This window comes from Aulonocara stuartgranti, assembly GCF_965226115.1.
Source record: "Aulonocara stuartgranti genome assembly, chromosome: 18".
Classification (NCBI taxonomy): Eukaryota; Metazoa; Chordata; class Actinopteri; order Cichliformes; family Cichlidae; genus Aulonocara; species Aulonocara stuartgranti.
This window is the reverse complement of record NC_138954.1, coordinates 11,117,139-11,143,189: the sequence shown is the minus strand read 5'-3', so window position 1 is coordinate 11,143,189 and position 26,051 is coordinate 11,117,139. Positions and strand designations below refer to the sequence as shown.

At 40.0% G+C, this 26,051-nt stretch overlaps 2 protein-coding genes across 3 annotated transcripts; both read right to left on the bottom strand.

Moving 5' to 3' along the window:
- Nucleotides 1-2,501: 2,501 nt before the first annotated feature.
- On the bottom strand, nt 2,502-12,970 carry rab31 (RAB31, member RAS oncogene family). The gene is made up of 7 exons (XM_082513421.1): nt 12,769-12,970; nt 10,438-10,517; nt 9,224-9,305; nt 7,101-7,172; nt 6,680-6,786; nt 5,359-5,468; nt 2,502-4,491 (listed from the first exon to the last, which is right to left on the bottom strand). The coding sequence occupies exons 1-7, from the start codon at nt 12,802-12,804 to the stop codon at nt 4,394-4,396; spliced, it is 585 nt and encodes a 194-aa protein (XP_082369547.1). The 5' UTR covers nt 12,805-12,970; the 3' UTR covers nt 2,502-4,393.
- Nucleotides 12,971-15,497: 2,527 nt separating this feature from the next.
- On the bottom strand, nt 15,498-25,903 carry ralbp1 (ralA binding protein 1). 2 transcript variants are annotated; one of them, XM_082512349.1, is made up of 10 exons: nt 25,808-25,903; nt 23,566-23,868; nt 21,031-21,462; nt 20,592-20,941; nt 19,923-20,084; nt 19,033-19,164; nt 18,594-18,704; nt 18,392-18,513; nt 17,413-17,533; nt 15,498-17,240 (listed from the first exon to the last, which is right to left on the bottom strand). In XM_082512349.1, the coding sequence occupies exons 2-10, from the start codon at nt 23,813-23,815 to the stop codon at nt 16,938-16,940; spliced, it is 1,983 nt and encodes a 660-aa protein (XP_082368475.1). In that variant the 5' UTR covers nt 23,816-23,868; nt 25,808-25,903; the 3' UTR covers nt 15,498-16,937. The 2 variants fall into 2 exon arrangements, with proteins under 2 accessions (XP_082368475.1, XP_082368476.1); XM_082512350.1 differs by lacking the exon at nt 25,808-25,903 and adding an exon at nt 24,473-24,561.
- Nucleotides 25,904-26,051: the final 148 nt, after the last annotated feature.

Sequence of the window (26,051 nt, the reverse complement as noted above, 5' to 3'; positions counted from 1 at the left end):
CAACTGATGCGATTATGGTACAGTAAACGAGTTATAATGTGTGGACACTGAAATAGACGTACGGGGAAGGAAAAACATGTTATAAAATAATCTTATAAAATCCAGAACCAAGTTAAATTGTGCTTTATTGATTTAATCGAGAATTTTAATCAGGGACGTATGATAATCGCATGTCTGCGGTGTATACATGCACATTAACGCAGTAAATTCACTCTGCAGTAGTCTAGTTAAACCTGTTAGAAGTATTAGTGAACGTACATGTAACGTAAATGTAAGTGTTGTTTGTGGTTTAAAGGGCATGTTGAGGTTGGTGTGTAGCACGGGTCACATGTTGCCCTGGTAACAGTACCGGAGTGGTCACCCTTTAAAGATGTTTGTTTACGACGTAATCAATGTGTGCAATCAAACTAAACCACAGATTACTTAATCAGTATACTGATAACAGTATACTGAGTATACAGATACTAAGGGACTATAGGCCTTTAGTATTATCTTATTTTCACAGAAGTGATTTTTTTCCATCAATGCAAAATTTCATTAGACTATTTTAGATTTGGAGATCTTATAAAACCATGATTTTAACCACTACTTTTAACAACAGTTGTATCCCTCTGGGAAAAATTTGGAGACCAGTTGTAGGACTTTTGAGAGATGAATGTCGTCTGGTTCGTGTCTGATATATGACTCTAGCTGCTCAAAAATTCCAGGTCTTCTTCTTTGTTTTTACTTTTCATTTCATCATGCTTATAATGCTTTTCATTGGTGAAAAGTCTGATATACAGGCAGGCCAGGTCAGCACCTGGACTTTTCTCCTACTAAGGCAGTAATCAGATTAGCATAGTCTGAAATATGCAAAGCTTTCCCTGAAAGAGGACGTCATCTGGATGGGAGCTTTATGTTGCTCTAAAAAGTGTATATACCTTTCAGCAGTGATGATTGCTTTTCCACCTGGAAAAAGGTGTGCGAGCTCCCAGTTACACAAGCATTAATTCCCAGACACAGACAGTGATTTCTGGAAGTGTTCCTGAGCCCACGTAGTGATTTCCATGACAGAATCATGACTGTTTTTAAGGCAGTGCTGCTTGAACGCAGACTGGTGACCTACTGCCAACTAACCTAACTAGTTTGAAAATCTTCCTGCAGCTGTTTCTTTTTTAGTTAATACTGAAGTCAGTGCAGAAAAACACCAACTGGTTGAGGAGAACTCTTTCTAAAAAAGAAAAACTTTTTTTATTCGAGAGATGAAACTTAACACATTTTGGGCCATCATGTGAGCGTAGATGAAAAGGGGAATGCTAAAAAGGGGAATTTAAGATGCTATTTGCGAGGAATCCAGCGATTTTGTGCAGTGTGTGTACTCATTGTGAACTATTAATATCTGAGGCTTGCTCTCTTAGAGACCATTGACAACTGCGATCCATCGCTTTTATGGGAATTGAGGACTTCTCCTCAGTAAGCTGTACTGAATAGGACGCAGTCTACATGTGATTTGAGGTGTTTAAAGCAGTTCAGAGTGTCACGCTTGTGCATGTTCAGAAATAATGATCATTTCTTGCTGTTAAAGATAAAAGGTTGTTCTATAGTGATATCGGGTTTTTTAGGTGAAAGCCAGACATTTGTTCTTCCATAATATACCTTCCCTACCAGTATCATGTTCAGTCATTTCCATAGGACTCCAGTATAAGGTGGTTTAAATGAGGCTGCATAGAGTGTTTTCACAATGTCAAGATGTTAATGTCATGATACAACCCTCTTTTAGTGACTGCATCTTTCTCACTCATTTACCCATTATCAAAACTTAATAGAGATCTTGAGAAAAGAGGCTTGTTCGGTTCTAAAAATGAAAGGTATGGGTCATTACCAACACCTTAAGGGTGGTTAAAAGTAAAAGTACTGCGAGACCTCATTGGTGTCATAAGCCACTGTTCAATGACGATCCACATCAGTGGACAGATGGCCTGTTTTACTCCTCTTTCAAACCGTTTGTCTTCTCAGTCTAAAGTTTGAACTCTGGCATCCTTCAAAGAGTGGCCTTTATCCTTTAGATGCAGATGTGTAGCTCAGTCTTGTCCTGTCAAGGTGGCTCTTCTACGCTGTGCCATGCATTTATGGAATAGCTGTTTGTTTTCTCCAGTGAGAACACTATGATACTTAGCATGTGTTTGGGAGTTTTGTCTTTGGCATGAACCAGCTTTTGTCAAGTGTGTCGCTGGGTCTGAAGTGTTCTGGGATGTCAAGCTTGTTGGCTAAAATTCTCCAGTTTCTTTGACAGCAAGCGGGATTCACCCCCTTTTACTTTTACAGCTGAAGAAGACTCTTGGATGATTGATAGATCAAATATCATCAGTTCAGTTGCCTCTTTGTTTTCAAGCTCTCTAGACTACTGGATGACTGAGAAACTGTACAGACATCAGCTTAGTTTGTAATCCTTTGACGGTGTTTGAGATCTTTGATGACACTTCAGTATTTCATTATTGGAAAGAGTAAAATTTGAAGAGAAATTGAATCTTTACTTCTTTATTACATTGATTAATATACAGATGTTAATCTGGTCTATAGAGTAAACAGAGAAGCATGACTGCAGCATACAGTATGAGTGTGACTGTAAAGGAATGGCAGTGTTATGTATATATTTGGTCAGACATGAGTAATTAATTCTAACAGTATGCACATTTTAGCCATGTCATACATTTTGTTTAGAAAAACATACAAAAGGCACTTGTGTCGCCAGCTCAACACACAAAAGGGGGTCCAAACAATGCGCACTGAGAAATCCAGTCTACATTGTATGAAGGTTGTTTTCAATCATAACTCTTCCAGCTGATATAACTTTGTTTATATCTGGTACTAAGAAGCTCTTAAGTTCATTTCAGTTTTCATCTTAAGCCAATTACTGAGTGGTGCATTTTAGTGGAAGATTGTAGTCCCATGCCGCACATTTGCTCCAAATTAACCTCTGAGCTAAAAAACTGCGTCATATACCTAAAGGTATGCACCGTATGTTTTTCAGATAAGCAAGGCCACACAGACTAGAAGATTTCTGAATGAAGGCTGGTATATTTTCCCATATATAGGGCGGTAAATATCATTATATTTATGGCATTACAAAGTCAACATTTGATTCTATTATCCCATCATACCTGTTGATAAAAACTGTACACGTTATAATGTAAATAAGTAACTCAAGTACAAATGTAAACTACAAATGTAAGCTATGACAATGCAAAACTAATTGGTCAGTATTGTAATTAATTTTCATGTTCCTTCAAATAATTTCTCCTGTATGCTGAAGTTAAGGAGAACTGCAATAGTTAACATTTTTACTATTAAAGCAACTCCCAGCTGATACTGTGTAAATATGCAAAGTGCTGCATGATGAACGGTTTAAACGGTTAGGGCTGCGCTCCCACAGTTCTTTTAGAGTTTGGTTAGTATATGCAATATAACAGCTGCACACATGTTTAAAGTCAAATAGATGCAGTTCTTGTCTCTTATCAACAATACAAAAGTGACCCCCTTTTACAGGTAAAATGCATGAAAAAACAAAAACACGACTGGCAGCTGTATACAGTCGTTCCCTGCAATGAAATCTCAATACACTTCAGCACGTAGAAAACATCTTTAACAAATCACTATGTAAACAGTTCTAGCATTGGTCACAGTGTTTCAGCCGGGGGTGTCATGCTGTAATTGTGATTCAAGCTGTTCCCACTGCAGCACTACAGTTAAAATCTTTCTAAAGCAAATGTGCGTGAAAAACACGTGAGGAATGTAAACCTGTCGCATTTGAGCTACAGAGATAAATGCTCGTCTGAGTTTGTTCTTAACGACCTCTTACTTAAATGTGGCACATGTGCACAAATGCTTCATGGGTGGAGGAGTTAGACTTGCTAAAAATTGATATTAAGAATTTCAATGTGTTTAAGAGCCACAGTGCTATAATAGTCTACAGAGAAGGAGAGTGATGAAAACAACTATTAAATTCCTGTCTTTAGAAAACACGTCAGCTCCGCTTGTTTTTAATTTGTGCTCAATTTTAAAGTCAGAGTATAAAATGAGTTGAAATTTAGAATGAGCTTCTGTATGTATCACACCACACAGTAGTTCAGCCAGAACACCACCTGAGGGGGACAAACTGAAGGCTTTCTGCTTCATGACTTCAGCAGATCTGAAACTGCTAGGAATAAATTAAATAAACATGCATGTTAAAACTGGTGGATTGACGCATATAATACTGCTGGCAGGTTTTTCTGTTTCATGTTGCAATCAACCACACGTGCAGGCCAACTTCAGTCTGCTCACTGTGCTGTCACTAGGGTAAGACGCCGTGTGGATTGCTGTGCTGGTGGGTCCTTAGTGCGGAAGGAAGTAATCTTATCAGCCGCTGCTGGTACTAGCAGCACCTCCTGGTGGATGGAGCAGGCTGTCGTGTGAGTTTAAAGGAATCATTGCTGTCCACCTCAGAATTTTCCAGGGGTGGAATTTGTTTACCTAAAAATACAGACATTTAAAGAGATTCCACATCAGATTTAGTCATCTTAAGCATACAAAGAGTTTTATAAATTTAGCTGAGTTGTATTTGGCATTGCTTCACTACTACTAAAATTAAGGCAGAGCAGTTTTTTTGATGACCACATGAAAGAAAGGAGTTTGCTTAGCTTAGGATACACAGCGTTGAACCAAAACATCCCAGCATCAATTAGCCGGAATAAAAATAAAACTTTCACTGTGTTATATTTGATTTAAAATGTATCCCCCACATTATGGCAGAACCTTAATGCAATTAAAACAGAAAATGTGCATTACAAACTGCATGTTTCATATCATCATTTGGAGTCATGCTGTGTTGCAGGCTCCAGGGTAATGTAGAGTCCAGGTTTATTTGGAACTGAATAATTAAAGTCAGAGATTTTTTTCTGCTTCCATTCTGAGCACAAACAAAAGATACATTTAAAAAAAACTGTCTCTTGTCACATTTATCCACTTTGTTAACTGATCATCCACTTCAGGGTCTATTCTAGCTGTCATACTGCAAGTTGCCAGGTACATCCTAGACAGGACACCCTCAATCACAGGGCCTGTAGCCAATCTAGATTCGTTGACCTAACAAATCCGTTTTTGGACTATGAGAGGAAGCTGGAGTTCACTAGGGTATTAACATAGACTAGTGTTTAACATGACCAACAGTTACTTTCACTGAAATGCAGACAAGAGAGAAGATTTTAGAGCTGATCCGCTCTAAAAGTGTAGTTACTTTTCTGGGGAGGTGCAGCAGGCTGCTTAGGCCACTCTAAATCAAGCACAAGACAGGACACACTAGTACTTCTGATGGAGAAAACAAAAAGCCACAAAACCTACTGATTTTCTGAAAGAGCTCCTCAACATTGACAGCATTTCGGGCACTCGTCTCAATGAAAATAGCCGCAATTGATTCAGCAAACTCCTTAGCTTCCTTCATAGGAACTTCCCTGTAAAAAAGATGAACAGTTCAGATGGAAAATCTGCATTTTAATTAGTCGCTTTCACCAGTTGAGTTTCTAACTGGATGTAGACATGTTTTTTTTTTTCAGGCCTGACACTTCTTCTCACCTCTGATTGTGCAGTTTCCTCCATTTTTTTTAAGGACAAACTGCACACCGTGCCAAAATATATCGGGGTTTCAGCTTATAACACTTTGGGAATCAGTTTGTTGGGGTAGAAATGCCATTTTATGCCTGTCAAATTGTGTTATCTTTGCAATCTCTCATGAATTCAACTAAAAATGTTAACAAAAGATGTATATTTGTGACAGGCTGCCAGTAACAAAATGTCTACAGATACAATAACAGGGGTGTCAAAATTATTTTAGTTCATAGGCCACATATATATTTTAGTTTGGTATCAAGTCTGTCAGGCAATAAAACAAAAATAGAAGTACTTTCTGAAAACGACCACAATTGACGAGCTATTCATTGACAGAACATGTGACGAAGAGCCTCAGAGATCAGTCTGCTGTCAGTACAAAGAACCCCAGTGGTTGTAAATTCAAGAAATGCACAAGTCCTTGGCTTAACCACCTTACTTCAGTGTGGTATGACAGGACGTGGCTAGACGATGATTCAGATCTCTGCCCGGATTAAGTTAACAGTTGTCCTGTTTCACTCTTAAAGACTTGCAACACAATACTTTGTACTTCTTCTCTGCAGTTTGCTCACTGTGAAAATCCCTCAACTTTGGACCCCTTTTGAGGTAAATTATTTCCATTTTCACATTTGTTTGTTAACTCAGTCTAACAGTGTCTGTAGAAACTTTTTTTAAACATATTTGCAACAAAAGAGATGAAAAATTGCAGCTTCAAAGAGACAAATTCAACAAACTCTGTTCCAGATGGACCCAGTACATTAAAGAGCTGAGAAGCGATTTTATTTAAGTGACTCTCCTTACCTAGGTAAGCAACTATAAGGTGGACATCACACCAAGATTGGATCAACTGCCTCCAGTTAGAGAAATACAACTGGGAACTATTACTTACATCTTCCTACAGTTTTGAGAAATTGAAATTCTGTTGGATATGTTGACCAACAATGTATATGGCTATCTGATCTTTGTCCCCATGTATGTTGTAAAGTTCCTTCTGTACAAGATCACCAATAAAAACTACAAATATAAAAAAAAAGAGAGATGAAAAAAAGAAGCCCACCTGATGTCTCCTAAATCATTCTTATTCCCTGCTATAGCTACTACAATGTCTTCTGGACCGTGTTCCTTCAGCTCCTTCACCCATTTCTTCAGCGTCTGGAACGAATCCTGGACAACAAGAAGAAATTGGGGTCAATCCTGGGATAGATCGTTTATGAGAATATGCCCAGCAGTTTTTTTCCGTCTCCTGTCATATATTCATTGCTTTTTTTTCCCCAGACGAGTTTCCATTAACAAACCAGGAAAGAATGACATTTGTAGGTCATGAAACACAGCATCTCACAGTGATGGAAAAGTAGCAAAAATTCTTCACTTACAAATGTTCAGGACAGCTGTTACTGATGTTTTTCATTTTTTCCAGGGAGCTAACAGCCCTGACACTTTAACCAGTTTAGCAATAGTAAACTTGCTGTTACACTTACCAGTTTAGTAATGTCATAGACAATGACAGCAGCAGCCGATCCTCTGTAGTACATAGGAGCTAACGAGTGAAACTAAAAAAAGACGACACATTTATATTAGTTAGCATGATTGATTTCATTTTTTGGTATATCACACATAAATATGATCCAAAGTGCTCAGTCTATGATTAATAAGGGGGAAAAAAAGCTTATAAAAGCCTGGCAGAGTACTATGCCCATACATTCTTACATGATGAGTTTATGGAAACAGTTACTTCCTCAAGTCCCCAGGCCTTTCTAACTTTTAGCAGTTACCTTCACTTTGACTTGACAAACTGTGGTAGCTTGTAAAGAAATGCTGAATGTAAAAATCACCTCACTAAATGTTAGCCTACTGCAGATAAACGATGAGTGAACGCATCGGCTAATAATGTACCAACACGTGCCAAACTTTGAGATCATTTATAAACAGTGAATCCAAAAACGAATGTCAATTTAAGAATAAATATCACACTCAGGTTATATTCTTTTACATTTCCTATACCAATGTATGGCATCTGTATCAAAATTATTTCTATTTTGTACTGAAGTTACTGTTGGTTTCTCTTATCAGTTAAAACCGGCACCATTCCCTTAAGCTTGCGCAGCTTTTCTTCTCCTCTGCACAGACACATTGCTCAGCAACTATCATCAGTACAACTATATATCCACTGCCAATGAGAAGAGAAGATACAATTCATCTCAAAGTTGCAGCAGTTTAGTTAACTCAACAATCATAAAAAAAAAAAGTCAATCGGTAGAATGGTAAATGGCCTGTATTTGTATAGAGCACTTTACACATCCAGTCATCCACCCATTCAAACACTGGTGATTTCAAGCTACATTGTAGCCACAGCCACCCTGGGGCGCACTGACAGAGGCGAGGATGCCGGACACTGGCGCCACCGGGCCCTCTGACCACCACCAGTAGGCAATGGGTGAAGTGTCTTGCGCAAGGACACAACGACCGAGACTGTCCAAGCCGGGGCTCGAACCAGCAACCTTCCGATTACAAGGCAAACGCCCAACTCTTGAGCCACGATCGCTCGTATGTATTTTAATAAAGTAGACAATGTGTGGCCAATTAAATAAGAAATCAAATGAGTGCATCATTTCCGTTTTAAAAAATTCATTACATTTATGGCTTGCAGAAGTTTATTTTATAAAACCCTTTTCAGTTTAAAAACATTATCAGTGCCTTCAAATAACATATTCCAGTGGTTCTCAAACTGTGGTCATCAATCAGATATCCCACCTGCTGTGAATGTTTTAATGCAGTACCTTTGTTATTATTATCACTTGTCACATCCTGTTTATGACAGTTAAAATAAATAACATTCATATAAGAAATAAAATTGTCTCATGTAAACTATATGGTGTTAAATAGGCGTATACTATTGTACTTTAATGTTGGTCATAAGGGTGGTATTCTAAGAGCCATATATTTTATGAGGTGGTACTCGTTTTGAAAAGTTTGAGAAACACTGACATGTTCAATTATATTTGGTATCTAAAACCCCAAAAATGTCAGGTAAGGGAAGCGTGTGTTTAAACAAGCAGATGGTGTTTGAATGATAATAAATGTAGAAAAAAATATTATGGCATGTTTTTGAAATTATATTAATTACTCAGACGTCACAGGTTTAATCAGCAAGCTCACAGTCATGATGATAACACTACACTACAGTGACATCAATATTTCAAGAGTGTCCACAGTTGTATTGTTCACAGATGTTTACAATCAGCACCACTGATCACACAAGATCAGTCGGTCAAATGTAATAATAGAACGCTCACAGCAGAAGTCCCAGCATACTTTTTTCACACATAAGCAGGAAATGCTCGCGTTAGTTTTTTCCATGCAGTAAGCAGGTTTGGCAAGCTTCAGCTATAACCCACCTCCCCCTCTTAGCCATCAAATTAATCACCGTGATGTCTCATGACCTTTGAACTCTTGTGTCAAGCATCCTGTTTCATAACCTATAAATATCTACCTATCACGAGTACCAGCTTTCTGATGCAAAGTTTAATGGAAAATCAACATCACATGTGTTAACTTAAAGCTAACAGCGAGTCCATGCGGAGTTTCTGTTGCGTACACTTACCCGTTCCTGCCCAGCTGTATCCCAGATTAGAAATTTGTGTAGCTCATTTCCACATGGCACTGTCTTGGTCAGGAATGACGCTCTGTGGATGATTTAAAGCATTTCACAACAGCTATTTTTTAGGTCACTCTTTAAAAACAAAGGGAAAAAAATCTGTGCATGTCAGCAGGAAAGTAAGAACACTGAAAACAAGTATGTTTGGGACAGCATGTTTGTTGCTATAGAGGCATGTAAAACCTCCTTTATTTCAGTGTTTATTGCACCAAGTACTAAGAAAACTATAATTTTTAAACAATTCTACAATCTTTTTGCCTTAAAGTGTTACTCCAAAGTGAGGGTTTTTAAAAAAAAAAAAAATCAGATGCAATGACATAGTAAAATCAAGGTTTTTTCACAGGCTTACAGAAGTTGGAAGGTGGATTTGCAATTATTCATTTGAACCCATTTTCCCATAAGTTACATTTTTTACACTGTTTTCAACCACTACTCGTACCCTATTTGTGCATTAAAGCTTGCAAACACTTAACTAAAATTTGTACTTCAAAAATGTAATTAAATCACATATTTGTAATAAAATGAAAACACCTTATGAGAATTATTGGAGTTGTGGAGCTGAAGCAGGATGACTCCCGCGTGGGTTTGTCTTTATTTCAGTTGCTAAAGTTTGTTTAGAATAAGCTATGTGTTACCTGCTGAGGTTTCCCTTACAGGAAGGAGACCTTTTGGCTGAGCTGTACATGTTCTACATTGTCTCAGAGGTTATGACTATCACCAATCCGCCCAATTTTACTGTGGACTAAAGAAATATTAAATAGTAATAAAAGTCTGTTAAGTTTTAACAGTCTGACAATAGTGTCTTATGCAATTCCTTATACGTATATATAAGTATTCAGTTAAGATAAAAGACCCAAATGAAATAAGGTACATTCATTTTTATCTCTTGAGTAATCAGTTCTTCTATAATTAGGTTTAACTTCTGTAGCTTATAGACAGTTCATAGGATTATCAATCTACCCATTAGTACAAATGATGTGGATTGAGATCACTAAAAAACACAAGCTTAACTTGAGCTTGAGCATAGTTTCATTCAGCCAAATTACTGATTAACTGGCTGAATCTCCCTGTACATTTCTGTACATCTTTACTTCAGCTTTGTGTCCAAACACGATTGATTAGTTTCCTGCTGCTTAAGCCTTCTGCTGATTAACACTCACCCTATGGTTGGACTTATGTTGTGATCGAAATGATCCTGGACAAATCGACAAACAATGCTGGATTTCCCAACTCCAGTGTCCTGCAAACATCAATCAGTCACAGGACATGCACACAAAGAGTGAGCGGTCACTATTGAACCTACTGGATTATACAACCATAGCAAATACAAGAGTATGCAACAGCAGTATTTAAGTCATTAAAATGATAACGTGAAATTATCCAGTAACACACGGTGTATGACTCTGTGTAACACGTACTTTCACTTTAGATTTCTTAAATATATTTTGATGGTAAAACTTTTGTACTATAATCACTTTTACTTATTAAGGGTTTTCACAATGAATACTTCACCTGCATTCTTACTAAGGGCCAGCAGGGGGCAACTCTTGTGGTTGCAAAAGGTTCCAGCTGTAATCAGCATCTTCCATGCTAACTCCAGGTGAGCACAACAATCTGCTAGCCACCAAAGCAATCACAAAGAGGCTTTTGTGCACAGCGTCCTCTTTGCGACTGATTTCACCTACTGTAGCAACAGCCAAGCAACCTCTGGGAACTATTCACCAACCACTCTGGGAATACACATTTTCCCTTGCAAACAGTGGCTATATCATGTCCATCATCATCCGAGATAATACCGGTATACATTTTTTTACTGATATCACAGACTCACTTCCTACTTACAGACTCCATTTAGTAAGTTGACTTTTCAGAATATACTAATTGCCCAACACAATCACAAGGTGTTAGCCAAATGAGCATGTGGTTCACAGAGAGAGCCACCTCTTATTAGTGTTGTGCAATACTGCAGATTTTAAGTAAATACAAGGCCAGTATCGCTGTTACCAATACCGATACTTCTAACTTATAACATCAACTTATGTAGAGAAGAGTGGTGTGTCATGACTTATGAGATGAATCACCATCAATTTGCAAATTCTGAATACATTTTATTGACCACAGTAATTGGATAACACAATAAAACACACCTTTCAGCTTTTTGTGTATCTTGAAACTGTGTTTTTTGGAGACCTGGAACGTAATGCCCTTTTGCCCCACTAGCACCTACTGGGCTCAGCATGGCTCAACTCAATTCGGTTTTTAGGTGGTACTCAGTTGTAATTGAAAACAACTGAAAATGAGTAGAGTTGAGTCAAATTGGTACTATTGGAAAAAAGGCGCAAGTGTGCCTGTCTCAAAAAGACTTCTGTTGTTTAAATGGGTTATAGGGTAAAAATAAAATAGACATTAAAGTCTGTTTTATCCTTTCCCCAAAAAGTCATTTAATACAGTTCAATGGACTACATACTGAATTTAGATCATAGAAACTAAGTATCAATTCTATCGCACTAGTATCGATACCAAAACCAGTGCTGGTATCATTACTACCGATATCTGGATAGACCCCCCCTCTCAATTGTTACCTCTGATTCCAAAAGACCGACATGTCAACAGTAATAATGCTCAACTCATTGTATCTACATTAATCTTTGAGTCTGTCTATAATTTAAACTCTCATGCAGTCCCACTTTTCATGTAACACATCTGATGAAGAAAATAGGACCCCCCACCCACCCACTTCTTAGTCTCCTAATGTGGCACCCCATTTTTTTAATCGTATAAACACCCCTGTACGGTTTTATGTGACTTTAAATGTGCATAAAATCTGCTCCTCCCGCTTGTTATAAGCATGCAGAGGTGTAACAAAAGATGGGTTAAGGTCAGCGTATGGTTGGGCTGACTCAAAAAAATATTTTAGTGAGGATGTCAGGGCCCTGAGGAGGTATGCGAGGGCCTAAAAACCTTATGAGGCTCTGAAAAGTTCCCAGCTCCCGACTTCAACACATCATCGATAAAGCGACAGTTTGCGGTCCAAAGCGCTCTCGCCGTCCCTGTCACCGTTTATAAAGACAGACTGACGTGTTTCGCTAACGCAGCAAGAAATCTAACGGCTCGCTGGCTCCGATGATGACGTAATGGCTGATAAACTGTCAGAGCCGTTATAAAGTAAAGATTTATACTACACAGCAGAGCTTAATCTGTTAAGAACTACAAAATACATGCGAGAGGACATACTCAAAATGACTGCCGACCGATGAGGCTGGTTTTAAGCCAACTACTAGCTACTAATATTAGTTAAATTCCCAACTTATTTCACGAAGACGACAAAGAGTTCTTTTAAATAAAATACCGGAATTGACAAAGTACCGACTCTACCATTAAGTTGTAAACGAGCAGCTGTTAACATCAACATGTTGTCGGCTTTTTCAGTTTCGCAGCAGACTAAAGGAATTTGCCCCCAAAACGGATCAACAAAAACATCAACCACTTACCCCTAAAAGGCAAACCTTGAGCTCCCTTATAGCCATGGTAAGTTTTGGAAAGTTTTTAAATCATCATTTGTCAGTGTACACTCAATGTATTTCTTTCTTCATGCTTGAAACTCTATTATTTTCCCCTCTTCTTGGATAAAATAGAAACCCAGCCCCTGATACAGACAGACATCTCCACTAAGCGGCTGACAAGGCGCATAAAATAAATTTTACAACATCCGGCAGTGACTTTCAAAATAAAGGTATCTTACAGCCGTTTTGGCACAAATAATGCGAAAAGGCTCCAACAAACAACTTCGTTTGCAATTTTATCTCTGCCTGTCAGTTACATGTTTATATTTTGAAATAAGAGATGAAAGATTTTAGACCTATTTTACCCTAAAAAAACAGTGTTCTTTAGTTAAGAATAGATAAAAGTGCATACAATGGTCTTCAGTTCAATGAAAGTATAACAGGACCGGGAAATGTCGGTCTGCTCTTAACATATTTTTGCAATTAACTAATTTAACCAAAGACAATGACGACTGTGACAATGATGTTTTTGTTTCAAAAATAAAAGCCTAAAGTAGGATCATCACACAGCCGGCTGTGCCCTGGCAGCCAAAAATGACTGGGCTCCAGCCCAGTAATGGCTACCAGGCTTGGGTGGGTTTTTTGTAAGTGGGCTTGGGCCAGTTTGGACTGAGAATTGGCAGAATAAATGCACGCACACTGCATTAGGACTGAAAAACCGACCAAGGTTGGTAGTCTGACTTTTGACAAGATAAAGACTTTGTTCACTTTCAGCACCCAAACTACTACCATATATGGGCCAAGGCATTTCTTATAAATCAACTTGATTTTGGCCATTAAGGTGCCAAGCCGTTTTGTATACCTGGCCAATCTGTTAACATACTTTACAACATCACGAAACAAAGAAAGATGGGGAGGGCACCGAGGAAAACTGACAGTAACCACAGAGTCACAAGCTATGCAGGTTTCTGTGGTACATGATAGAAATGACCACAAATAAAAGAAAATACAACCATCAAGACTGAATAAGCTACTTATAAGGCAATTCTCAGTCATATGGTCTTGTGAGTTGTGATTTTATTATTTTTCATAGAAGAGTGAGGAATGACTGTGACACAGTAAATGTTGCAAGAAATCTATGGTTAAAAAAGAAAAAGAACACCAGGTAAGATGGATGCATGGATCCATCCCCCACCTTCTATCAACAATTTAAGCTGCTGCTGTTGTAATAATGAGGGGAATCTTTTCTTGGCACACGCTGGGTGAAGAGAGCATCTTTGTAACCACAACCTAACTGAGTATTGTTGCTGACATGTTCATATCCTTATAGACATCCCTTTTTTTAATCTCTTTTTTTGTTCACTGTGCTCAGATGTCTCCAAATATCTCAAAAGTCACCAGATCTCTATTTCATAGAGCACCTTTCAGATGTGGTGGAACAGGAGACTCAGCCAACCACTTGTGATATTATTCTGTTATTATATGTTACCTTATAGATGTAATCAAAATAGTTGAATTATGATATTGTTGTAGATCATATTATACCCTTTAAAATAGAGTGTGTGATCTGTATGTAGTTTAGTTCTCATTATACTTTTGAGTTAACAGAACATATTCACATATTAGTTCATTAGATAAAGGTGCATCCTTGATCTGCTGGGAATGTGTTACACTGTTTTCTTGACATGCTTAATTGTTGAATCATGAAGAGAAGGTTGTAAGCAGGAGACTCTGTGTCTAAAGACAGGGGAGATAGATAGACCACATTCCACACCCCCACCTTACAGAAAGCAGAGAAACAACTGCCGAGGTCATAACTTAGGCGCTGTAACAGAGAAAAAATGTGATGTTTTGGCTTTTACGACTAGCTGGGGGCCACTAGAGACTATAAAAAGCTGAGCAACCCGTCACCATTTTGAGACATGTGCCTGACCCTCTGGTAGCATCTCTCCCGTCCGGACGTTGTAATGCTCTGACTGTTGAATTGTATGGAAATAAATGATTGTTGATTGAGCATTTATACACCGAGTATTGTCCCTCCTTCAGCCCAAAGATTCAAAGAACTGCGTGTTTTCAACACACTCAACAGTAATTGTGTGATGCTGTCATTATCTTTATGGTTAAATTTTTCCAGCACCTTGTTCAATCTGTGCCATGAAGACATAAGAATTAAGCCAAATCTAAAGGAACAAAAATGTTACAACCTTGTAATAACAAGTTGTACCTAATAAAATGCCCAGTGAAGGTATGTATAGCTCTATGGTTAATATTAATTGTATATCTATAGAGCCAACATTTCCTGAAATGCAGTAGACTATGTAAATCTACTCTTTTAAATTACAACCATTGCTTCCTTCCAAGAGAAAATGGTCATTATGTTATGTGAATTCAAGTCAAGCTTTAATTTTGAAAAGACAGTTCCTAACATCCGTTGTTCTCTTAGTTTTTTTAGTCCTACTTGACAAGCCTAGTTTCCAAATCGGAAACCAGTTAAAGCCCTGACCAAAAAAAGAAAAAAAGCTGGGTGGCTCCACTATCTCTTGAGTAATTTGTTTTCAGAGTCAAAGTCCAGCTTTCTATTCTCTCAGAGATGCTCAGGTTTGTATTTAGGCAGATACTGTGTAATGGAAAATGAGAAGTACTAAATATGGAATACATGTCCAGCCAGACATAGTCGAGTGAAAAGGTAAACTTGAGGAAAAGAGACAGTGAGATAATTATTTTAGACTGACACTTTATTCTTCACAGCATTACTGTCTGTAACAATCAGCTACAAAAGCTCAGAACAATATGAAAATAACCTCACGAGAAGCTTCTGAGCCTGTTCTAGTTTCATGGAATCGGGAGTCCAGATGAGATTGCATGGATTTGCCTGTGACCAAAGCAGGGCAGTCGCACTCGCGTAACTCCATACAGGTTATTAATGGTAAAAAAAGAAAAGAAAACAACAACAAGAAGACAAAACACGAAGAGCTGAAAATACAGTATGTTTGCAATTTTACAATAATATACAGAAAAAGTAAATCAGGACACATCTCTGCCTTAAATATTATCGAACAATGACATTAGGTTGCAGCAGACACGGATCAGCTGTGAAATGAAAGGATTGAAGAAAACCTCCACACATGAAGAGTACAAAACAAAGTGTCTCCACCCATATAGGAAGCAAAAAATAAATCATCAGCACAGACTTGTTACATCCTTATTAAACTGGACAAATATGATCTCCCGCTCTTCCTCGTTAGTGCAGCGCAGGCAAAGGTAACTGAGAAGACGACTGCACTACGGAGCAAAGTGTGGCCTCCAGCTGTTTGTCTGCGTTTTGCAGCGATGAACACACATTTGTTATTTGGCTGTTCGTGTTTTCATCCACCGGTTAGTTGCGAGGTGCAACACTTCTCTGTATGAATCTGCCGTCCAAAAAAAGAAAACGAACCAGAGACTCTACAATATATTTATTTGTATATTTATATATTACTAAAAAGCTGCAACTTAAAATTAATGTACTTCTTGAATAGTCATCTGTGTACTTCAGAATACTACTTAAATATATAATATATAGATAGACCAATCATAAATTCTTCATCATTCAAAAAGCTTTTGTTATCAGTGGTTCTCTGGGGCATCCTCAAGTTATGGCACAGTGGTCTCTATCCAAAAGAAAAAGTCAAATTTGCATCAAGGTAAGGGACGAATCTGAGCGACAGGGACTGATGACATTTGTGGTCTAGTGATCGCTTCCTGACTTGCTCACCAGTGAGAAATAATCTACAATCTACCCTCTCTTACTCTCATTGCCTTCATTTCCCCTTCCTGCCCCTTCCTTCCTCCTTCATACAGGCTTGGCACGGCATATTTGAAAACATGGTCCCTGCTAGTCTCTTACAGTGGTAGTCAGTTGTCCGCTACACCAGCTAAACCTAGCATTTGTTTGTTTTTTTCAGGGTGGTTTTTTTGCATGAGGATGTGAAAAAGAAGGTTAGGACACCAAAGATGATATAAAAGGTTTTTCCTTGTCTGCCACTTGGTGGACACGGTCACTAATGAGCTCTGCAATGTGAAATCTCCAGCAGGATAGCGAGCAACGCTGCAGGACAACTGGCCCACGGTAGAGACGAACACCAGCACAGACGACCATCAAAAGCATCACAGAGGTCTCACATGTTGGTGTCTCTCTTGTCTTTGTTTGGTGAAGGCTTTGATGGATCCTTAGCTGCCTTTCCGTTGGTGGTGGCAGCAGCTGCATCGGCGGTAGGAGCCACGGCAGCAACGGAGCGCTTGGTTTGCTCATCGCTGCGGGCCTCCGGGCTCGGCTGTGTGGGTGGAGCCTGCTCGGCTGGCGGCTGGGCGGTCAACTCCTGCTGTAGCTTGTGGCTCTGCAGGAGGCGAAGCTGAACGCGGAGCTCCAAGATGGCCTCCTGCTCCTCGTGGATGGCCTGGTTCAGGTGAGTGTTTTTGTTCTTCAGGGCAACAAAGTACACATTCAGAGTTAGATCCTGTAAAACTCCAGCCAATACTTTCACTATTACCAGAAACAAAAGCATGCTGAGCTTCTGGAATACGAATAACCACAATTTTGTCAAACACCGCAGGACCACCGCAACAGGTAGTGGAGGCTGGATGCTTTCTCACCTCTAGTTCCTCGTTTTGCTTCTGCAGATCTTCCAGTATCATCTGCAGCTCTTCCTCATCCTCGCTCTCACTTTCGCTGTCTGATGAATACTCCTCTGTCTCGCTGCGACCCTGCTGCCGACTGCGGAGGAACACAATGCTGGCTTACTGCTAGGATCTAATGTCGTGTTTTACTTCATGGTCCCATAAACTTGTCCGACCAAATACACGGTCTTAAAGCAACTTAAAGCAAGACTTAAAGTGGCTGCCGAATGTTGACTGGTTCACAGGTGAGCTGGAATAGAGCAGGGAGGGATACTGGAGTTCACTGGGAATGGGAAAAAAACTTCAAAGATCAAAATACAGAGTATTAAAAGCACAGGCAGCGGCTGCAGTGGACACTTTTCATTGCTTTTAACACTCTGTTTCACTTCAGCTCTTTGTGTGTTATCACTTTGCTCTCCTCTGTGACTGGCTGATGGACCAACAACAGCACAAGCAAGAGTGGCCCATAGACCCAAGTAGCCCATACACCTGTTGGGCCACATACTTGTATAATGCCTCTATCTGGCAACAGAGCTCACTCCAGGCAGACGGACAATCCCTGGACTTGAGTGGACAGCGAATGCACCATTTCTGCTCGACCATAAAACCAGAGGGAAAACATCATGTTTTTCTCTCAAACAGGCTCAAATGTCATCAGGGGTATTGCTGCTAATGAGGAGACATTCACAGGGGTTCACACAATGCAATGGTACCAGAGTGTTGTCCTGAAAACAGCCCAATATGGTCCTTCACGCACAAATCAAAGGACACAACAAGACATCCACTGAGGGATCTGAAATCAGCAGTCACACTGAAAATGATCTAAAGATCCGCAAGAAAATGTACCTGACTGGGACATTGACCACTTTTACATCAGGTATAGATTATAAATTTTACACTTCCAACACTGGAACTCTTTGTTCACACCTCATATTTAATCACTGTCCTCTTTTACCTCTGTATGTCTGCAATCTCTGCCCGCAGCCTCTCGATTTCCTCCTTCTCAGTAGCAATCTGTCTACGCAGCACCTGCTCAAGAGAGATCAGCTCCTCCTGCTCCGTCAGGATCTCATTCTCCTGATTATCGAGAGAACGAGAAGACGTTTAAAGGTTTTCTTGGCAAGCTGTTGATCGATGTGTTTTTATGAATTACTCACCTGTGCTAAAAGGAGGTTGATGACTTCCTCTTCATTCTCAGTCATCTCCTCCTTAGAAACGTCTTCCTTTGACAGGCTTGCTATCTCCTGGGCTATTTTACTCTCGCACTCCTAAAGCCCCACGGAGAGCAGACACATACAGCACAGTTAGAAAGTAGTTCTAGTTGAAATAACAAGACAATGCTTTAATCTTGGTCGATTCATCTGCATTTGCCTTTTTGTTGTTACTGTGTAGGGCCACATTATAGTTTATTAAGGACTCCCAGCTCAATTTAATACAGACTAAAGAAACAATCTTACTGCTGTTTCCTACCTTAATGAAGGTTATAATTTCTATACATCTCAGAAGAGGTGGAAATTCAAACCCTCACTGGTATTACTGGGTATACGAACAGCTATTGTATCCAGAGAAACATAAATACTGACATAGACAGATTACCTGACGTTTGGCCTCCCTCAGTTTGCGTTTCAGAGCGGTCAGGATTCTCTGAACCTCCCAGAGCCGCTCCTCTTTGGACAAGTCCTTCACCCCTGCCTGCAGGTCCCGGTGCAGGCAGTTCAGGAGGAACTCCTACACACAAATACCTTCATAAATATTGGCTGAAATTTACTTGATGACAACAATCCGCTCAAGACAAGTAGAGGAGCCAAGCACATTTAAAAACGTAGTCAATATGAGAATAAAAAAGTCCAAGTATTAAGTAGCAAAATAAACCATATAATCTTTTTAAAAAGGGCAGTCTGAGATTCACGCATAACCACTTATAAATGACAAATAAAGTTAGTTGCCATGGATAATTAACATGATTTGAGCATCATAGGACAAAAAAATCTACAATAACTTTTCAGTATATTCTAAGTTAGGTGATCTAGGAGGGATTGAGATGTGTGAGCCTCCTCTGGGATGTTTTATTGTTTTGGAAATCCAGGCCACGAAGGAACATTTTTTAATGTTAAAGAAACAGCTTCAGCCGAGAGACTGGGGTTCAAATCGACAGACTAAACCATCTGAAGCTGACGTGTTTTCTGGCATTTTCTTTTATATACAGGTGAGTTCTGGCACACTGAGAAACAAACCCAAGATAAAGATGTGTACTGCTGACAAGACACTTTAATATAAATAGAAAAGGCCTTAAAGCTGCATTACTATGTTGTAACATTTTAAAACCTGCTTTAAGGGAAAATCATCATCTGCTTATATTAAAAAAAATAATTTCCTTTTGCAGCAGATATTAAGATATGAAGCAAAAGAAGAAACTTTTTTTTTTTAAACTCATTTGTTCAAACACTAAAATAGGCAGTCATTAGTTGCCACAGGACCGAACCCACCTGCCGTCTGATCTCCTCTTTGATGCTCTCCTGGGTCTCGGGCAGAGCCGGCATCGTCGCCATGTTGGACCAGCGGAGTGGCCGCACCACTGGCTTCAAGACTACATCCCCAAACAGCTCCTTCACGTGGGTGAAGAACATGTAAAGGACACGATTCCCAATCTGGAAAGGAGGCACACGGATCACCAGAGGGAAACGAGCACAAAGCTGAATTGTATCTGCACCAGTTCCTCCACAATACAAATTCCTGCATGTTTATTTAGCCTGATTAAACTGGCCCTGGACTGTGCTCATTAAGTGGGAGAAGTATTTATTTAACAGAGTTGTGGCGGCTGCTGCTGCTGGTTCAGAATAAGTGGAGCACCAACAGAGATGTCCCCTATGGGAATAAATTAGCTTCACTAAACTGGGCCAGGGTTTCAGAGATGAACTGACTCTTTGATCCAATAAAATTTCACTGGTTTGTTGCTAGGGGGAGGGTTGTTTTTTTTTTTTTTTAGCTATATCTGAGCCTGAGCCAAAGCGCCACATTATTATTTGATGTTTAGTTTGCCTGTTGCTGGAAAATTGATGTTCTCTGCCCCAGCTCATGATCTTCTTGCATATTTCTTCCCTTTCCCATGTAACGGTGCATTTGCATTTTCACTGATTGATCTCCTTCCCACTGACCTGTATGGTGGGGTTAAGGACGATGGAGATATTCTGAATATTCATCTTCGTCTCTGCCTCCCTGGCAATGACGTGGTCCATGTGTGTGACGAGCCAGGACAGAAGCAGTCGGCTCTCCAGCGGCACTTCGGTCAGCAGCCTCTGAAACTCCGTCACCTTTTCGGCCTCGACCTGCCGACCGCAAGCATCCTCGAACCACTGGGCCAAGTCTCGACCGAGTATGTTTTCGGGCAGCTCGCGGAGGTACTGCTTCAGCAGGCTGGCGACCGTGTGAGGGTCATACTCCTCCAGGCATGGGCACTCCTCTCGGTCATACGCAGCTTTCAGTTCATCTACTTTGGACTTCATACCTGAAAGAAAAAAAAGAGCCAATGTGAGTAATCAGAGACGTTGTTTAAAAAAAAAAAAAGGAAGAAGGTAGAATCAAAATGTTTGATACCTGAAACCCGGTAGATGCCCTCACACTTCATCCCATAATTTTCAATGTAGTCCACACACTCTCTAAAGATGGCTGGTAGCTGGATGCCATCATACAGAGCTGTCCTCTTGATAGCTTCAGCCAGCGGGGCTCCAAAGATGGGCCTGAAGGTGGGGGTCTCCACTGGGACCGGTTCTGCCTCTGTGGCTGGTTTCTTCTTCTTCTTCTTCTCCTTCCACTGTTTCACCACATCTGCAGCTGTCAGGTCCTTTGACTTCTTATCCTTGGCTTTGTCCTCTTTGGGACCCTTCTCTTTCACCTTAAAATCCTTTTCTTTCTTCTTGGAGAAGCTCGGCTTCTTGAACACGTGGATTCCCTTGGAGCGCTTCATTTTGGACGGGCTCTCTGCTTCGTCTGCCGAGCTGTCCTCCTGGAAGGCGGCGTATCCTTCCGCTGTGAAAGTAAATAAAGAGTAGAAGAGGCAGAAATCAGGTTAGATCTGAAGGGAGTAGCACCTCTGTTTTCTAATCTCCGTCCTATAACCGAACTATGATAGCAGCGAAACAGAAAGAGGAAGAGAAACGGGTGAGAGAGAGAAGATAGCAGAGGAGGGGGAGAATGAGGACTAGGAAAAGAGGTCAGCCACTGATTTAGCATAGCTCCCACTGCACCTTACAACGCTCCTCTCCAGAACAGCTCACTCTAAGCTTTTTTTAAAGTGATAGCGAGGGGCCCCTTGTCACTTTCAACCTCCTAATTTTATCTACGCTGGGTTTCCCCAAGAATGGGCTCTGCGTATCACACCGCTGCCTGAGACACACCTTCACTGGGTTCAGTGGGTGTGTGCTGAATCTGTCCATCTCTTCCTCTCTCCCACCATATCCTGGTGTAGGAGCTAAATCCAGGCATGGAAAAATCATGACAAAAAAGTGGACGACGGTGAAAAACATCCCCAGCAGAGGAACATTTCACACCACTGCAGCCATCAGGATGGAAACGTGGGAGTAGCTCGCCTCATTAGTACTGATGTGACCTTTAGCTCCCTCGGTAGCTCCCAGTTGTTAAAATACAAGGTTTGAAATATTCTACATTTTTCTCCTTGTTGATGAATAACACAGCCATGTGCCGCCCTCTAAAACATATATTAAAAAAAATGTTGGAATGTTTTTGAAAATGTAATCTAATCTTTGGCTCAATTAAACTAGATTATAGGGTTTGTAGTGATTTCTATTATGTAAAACCTGTCCTGCTGCGCCTGTGAGAACAACATCTGACAGCTTTTTATTACCAGACTTCATTTCCTGGTTGTTTGGAAATGGTTGCAAAGCTATAAAATCGTCCTTATTTCATAAACCAGCCCAAGTCTGATTATAAATGTGTGTCCTGTTGTGTTCTACTGTTGTCAGTATTTTCCGTTTATCTCACTGTTTTAACCTCTTGGTCTCAATTCAACTTTATTTATATGTTGCCAATCATCTCAAGGCACTTTATAATGTAAGGCAGAAACCCCACAATAATATAGATAACTCAAACAACCTCCTTTAAGCAAGAACTTGGCAAAAGTGGGAAGAAAAAACTCCCTTTTAACAGGAAGAAACCTGCAGCAGAACCAGGCTCAGGGAGGGGTGGGGCCATCTGCCATTACCATTTGCAGGTGAGGAGGAGACAGAACAAAAAAAGAAAAACACTGCGGAATAGAGCAGGCGATAATAAGAACTAATCATTAAAGGGAAAGTGGTGTATAAACACAAAGTAAGTGAAAAAAAGGTATTGTGAAGTATTTTGAGAGATGGGTGTCACAGTTTAGCACCCACTATAAAAGCACCTTTTTCTTTCAACTGTACAGTGTACTCTGTTGGTTGCCATAATACTACAATGCAATTAGAATTAAGGTGCTACTACAGTTTATTGCATGATAACTCAAGCACAAGCAAACACAGCGATAGTGGTGATAACACAATCTATACTGCAGAGTTGGATATACTCAGTAAACTCTGGCCACCCTGCTTGGCTACCGTTACGTGGAAACACGAGGCCTTTTATGTAAACTCTGGACAACATCAGAGTTTATGTCTAATCAGAACTCGATACTGTCTGAAGTCGCCTTTTCCCACATAGCACACAGCAGGAGACGATAAGAGGGAAGTTCTCACTACTGGAGTTTAGATTAGAATGTCCTCAGTGTACACACTCACTCTCTTTGAAGTCAGCAAACAATTAAGTTCTTTGTTCCCAAGACTGGACTTCAGTCACACTTTGTGTTAGGGAGCTAAAGTTTAGATGTTAGATCTAACATTTGGGTTCTCATGTGCACGTTTTTTCAGGTAATGCCTGGAAAAGTAAAAGGTTTTAGAAGAACCAGATTATCATATTTCCACATCCAAGAAAACTTTTTTTTTTCTACACAGGTATACATATTTAGATCACCTGGTGCTAAAAAACTTTTTCAAAGTGCTATTTTCAGAGTCAAAAATAAGCCTGCAATCTCAAATAGTTCACTTGTGCTATACTGTCCTTCCCTCCCTCAATCCATGTTTCCCAAAAAAAGCATCTTACTCCTTTTCTCCTTCTTCTTGAACTTGTTCTTCTTCTTGCTGTGCTCTTTGTCATCGTCGGAGACGTAGGCGTCGGGAGGCTCGTGGTGATGTCCATCGTGAGGCGGCGATGGTTCCCCGGTGCGGTACAGCCCGGGGAATTTGGTGGGGCTGATTTCCTCAGAGCTCGGGGTGCGGGCCACGCCCCCGGGGTGCTCGGCCCTGCGCTGCTCTGCGGGGCTGCTACTGGGGGGCAGGAAGCACTCGGTCATGGCTGCTTTGGCCTAATCACTCCTCTGATTCACACGTCACCCCTCCATCACACCTGCAGTGGGCAGAGGTACAATATTCTGACTCAAACCAGTGTTTCAACTCATTGTTCAAAAATCTTTTCTACAAAAACATCAGTAATTGTGCACCTTTTCAGCCATATAATCAGACTAGAGCACTTAGCTCATTTGTTAATGTTGTAGTTTAATCTCAGGACCAGTGACTTAGATATATCCTGTGGATACCGTATGCTGTCTTTTACAACCTGTTCGGTATAACAGAGCTTAATTTTCTATGTTAGAGCACACTGCAACGATAGAAATATGCTTTCACAGCAAGGCAGATAAACTCAAAACAGAATCCAATCATTGTCAGAGAAGTATGTCTACCACCAAAAACAAAGATCAAGTTGTTAAAGCGAACAACATAGTTATAACACAATTTACCGCTTAAAGTTAAACATGTTTAACATAAGACTTTGCAGACAGATGAGAGAATGTATGTAAAATAATCACGATCTGTAACCGATCTTTAGATGTTAAGGTAGCAGAACAGTAAAACAAGCTGGAACTCTTTCCTGTGTTGTCTTCCTTTGTTTCTAAACAGTACGATGATAATCCCTAAAAAAAAATGCAACTGCACCAGTAATGTCCACCCACCAGATGGGGCTTCTGTCATTCAAACAATCCCGCATCCAACATATCAATCCAGACAGCTGGAGTAGGAAAAAACCAAACGATCACCTCACCAGTCAGAGACACAGTGACTTATCTGAAGCTCATCATCTCACATTACTGTAAATCATGTGATGGGCTGTATGCAGACAGCTACCTGACACAGCCCAATGGCTGTCCGCACTGTGGACGGTAAACAGAAAAAGGAAGTGCTGAGTACTTCCACATGTTTAAGGAAGTGAGTTAAATTACGTGACTGCACCTATTGATTCTAAGGTTTTGTAGGCTGAACATCATGATTATTATAGTTAACTAAAACTAGATGTGAAAAAGAAACATGTTAGGTAACTGGGATATAAAATAAGAAATGAAACCTTAATCTTAAACCAGTCATGAGTATCTATAAAAGGAGATAAAAGAAAATAAGTGCACACAGGAAATGTCAAGGTTATTTTTCCCCCCCTAATTTAGTCAATTCTGAAGAAACATGAGGAGGCTTCAGCGCAAGTGTTTGGGTTTGTTTTTTTTAAGACTGTGATGTTTAGATGATTCATCAGTGTTGTGTTGGTCTTATCAGAGCTACTTACAAATACCCATCATATTACATATATAAAAGACTAAGACTGAAACAAATAAAAGCTACACATAGTTCAATAGTAAAGACCAAGCTGAAGCTGGCAAACCTACTCTGGAAGCTAGTCTACAACTAACCTGGTCTGACAAAATGATCGTTTGAAGACAGACAACTGATGAAAAATATACAGGTATGAAAACTATGTTTAACATCTCCTAGATGATGGACAACAATACATAACAGAAATTTATTTAGGGTGCAATGAATTCACGTTTTTCAAGAAAATAAGCAGCCACATGTTCCTTTAAAGTATCCTAAATTAACTCTGGTTGCAAACAGATTATTCAAGCCTGACTCTCTTTTAATCTTCCTTCGCTTTGGGCAAATTAAATCACCATTTTCTGCTGGGTTCCTTAAAAATGACGTTAGAACAGCTGGCTACTTATTATCTGCTCATTTGTTTAAATGGCAAGGTTCGTTTCTGTATCTTCGATGAATTTACAATCAAACTGTCACAGAGAGCTGCCCTCCTGTGAACGTAGGGCCCCATATGCTAACGACAGTTCAGCTAGCTGCCATCCTGCTAAGCTAGCTGGTTAGCCAGCCTATCAGTAGCGATAAAAACCGAAGATCCGTCCAAACAAAAACCAACATCTGATACACAGTTAGCTACAGATGGTAAACTATATTTGCTAACCGCTGCATTATGTTTAATCAGGCAAAACACAAAAGGCGAGAAACTTTACCAAGTACTATCCCGTTCCGTTTATTTCACAGTATAGCTTCCGGCTGCCTGTATATAATAAACCCATCTGCGCTTGCGCTCAAGCACAAGTGCGTGTCGGGAAATGGAGTTAAACGCAAATAGAATCGTGTTTAACTCAAGTGAAAGAAATAGTGAAACATCTGTGAGGGAAAACAGGAGAAATATAACTGAGAAATATCATGGTCCTCTTCTTCTTGTTTCATGTGTTCCCTTCATGTTACCCC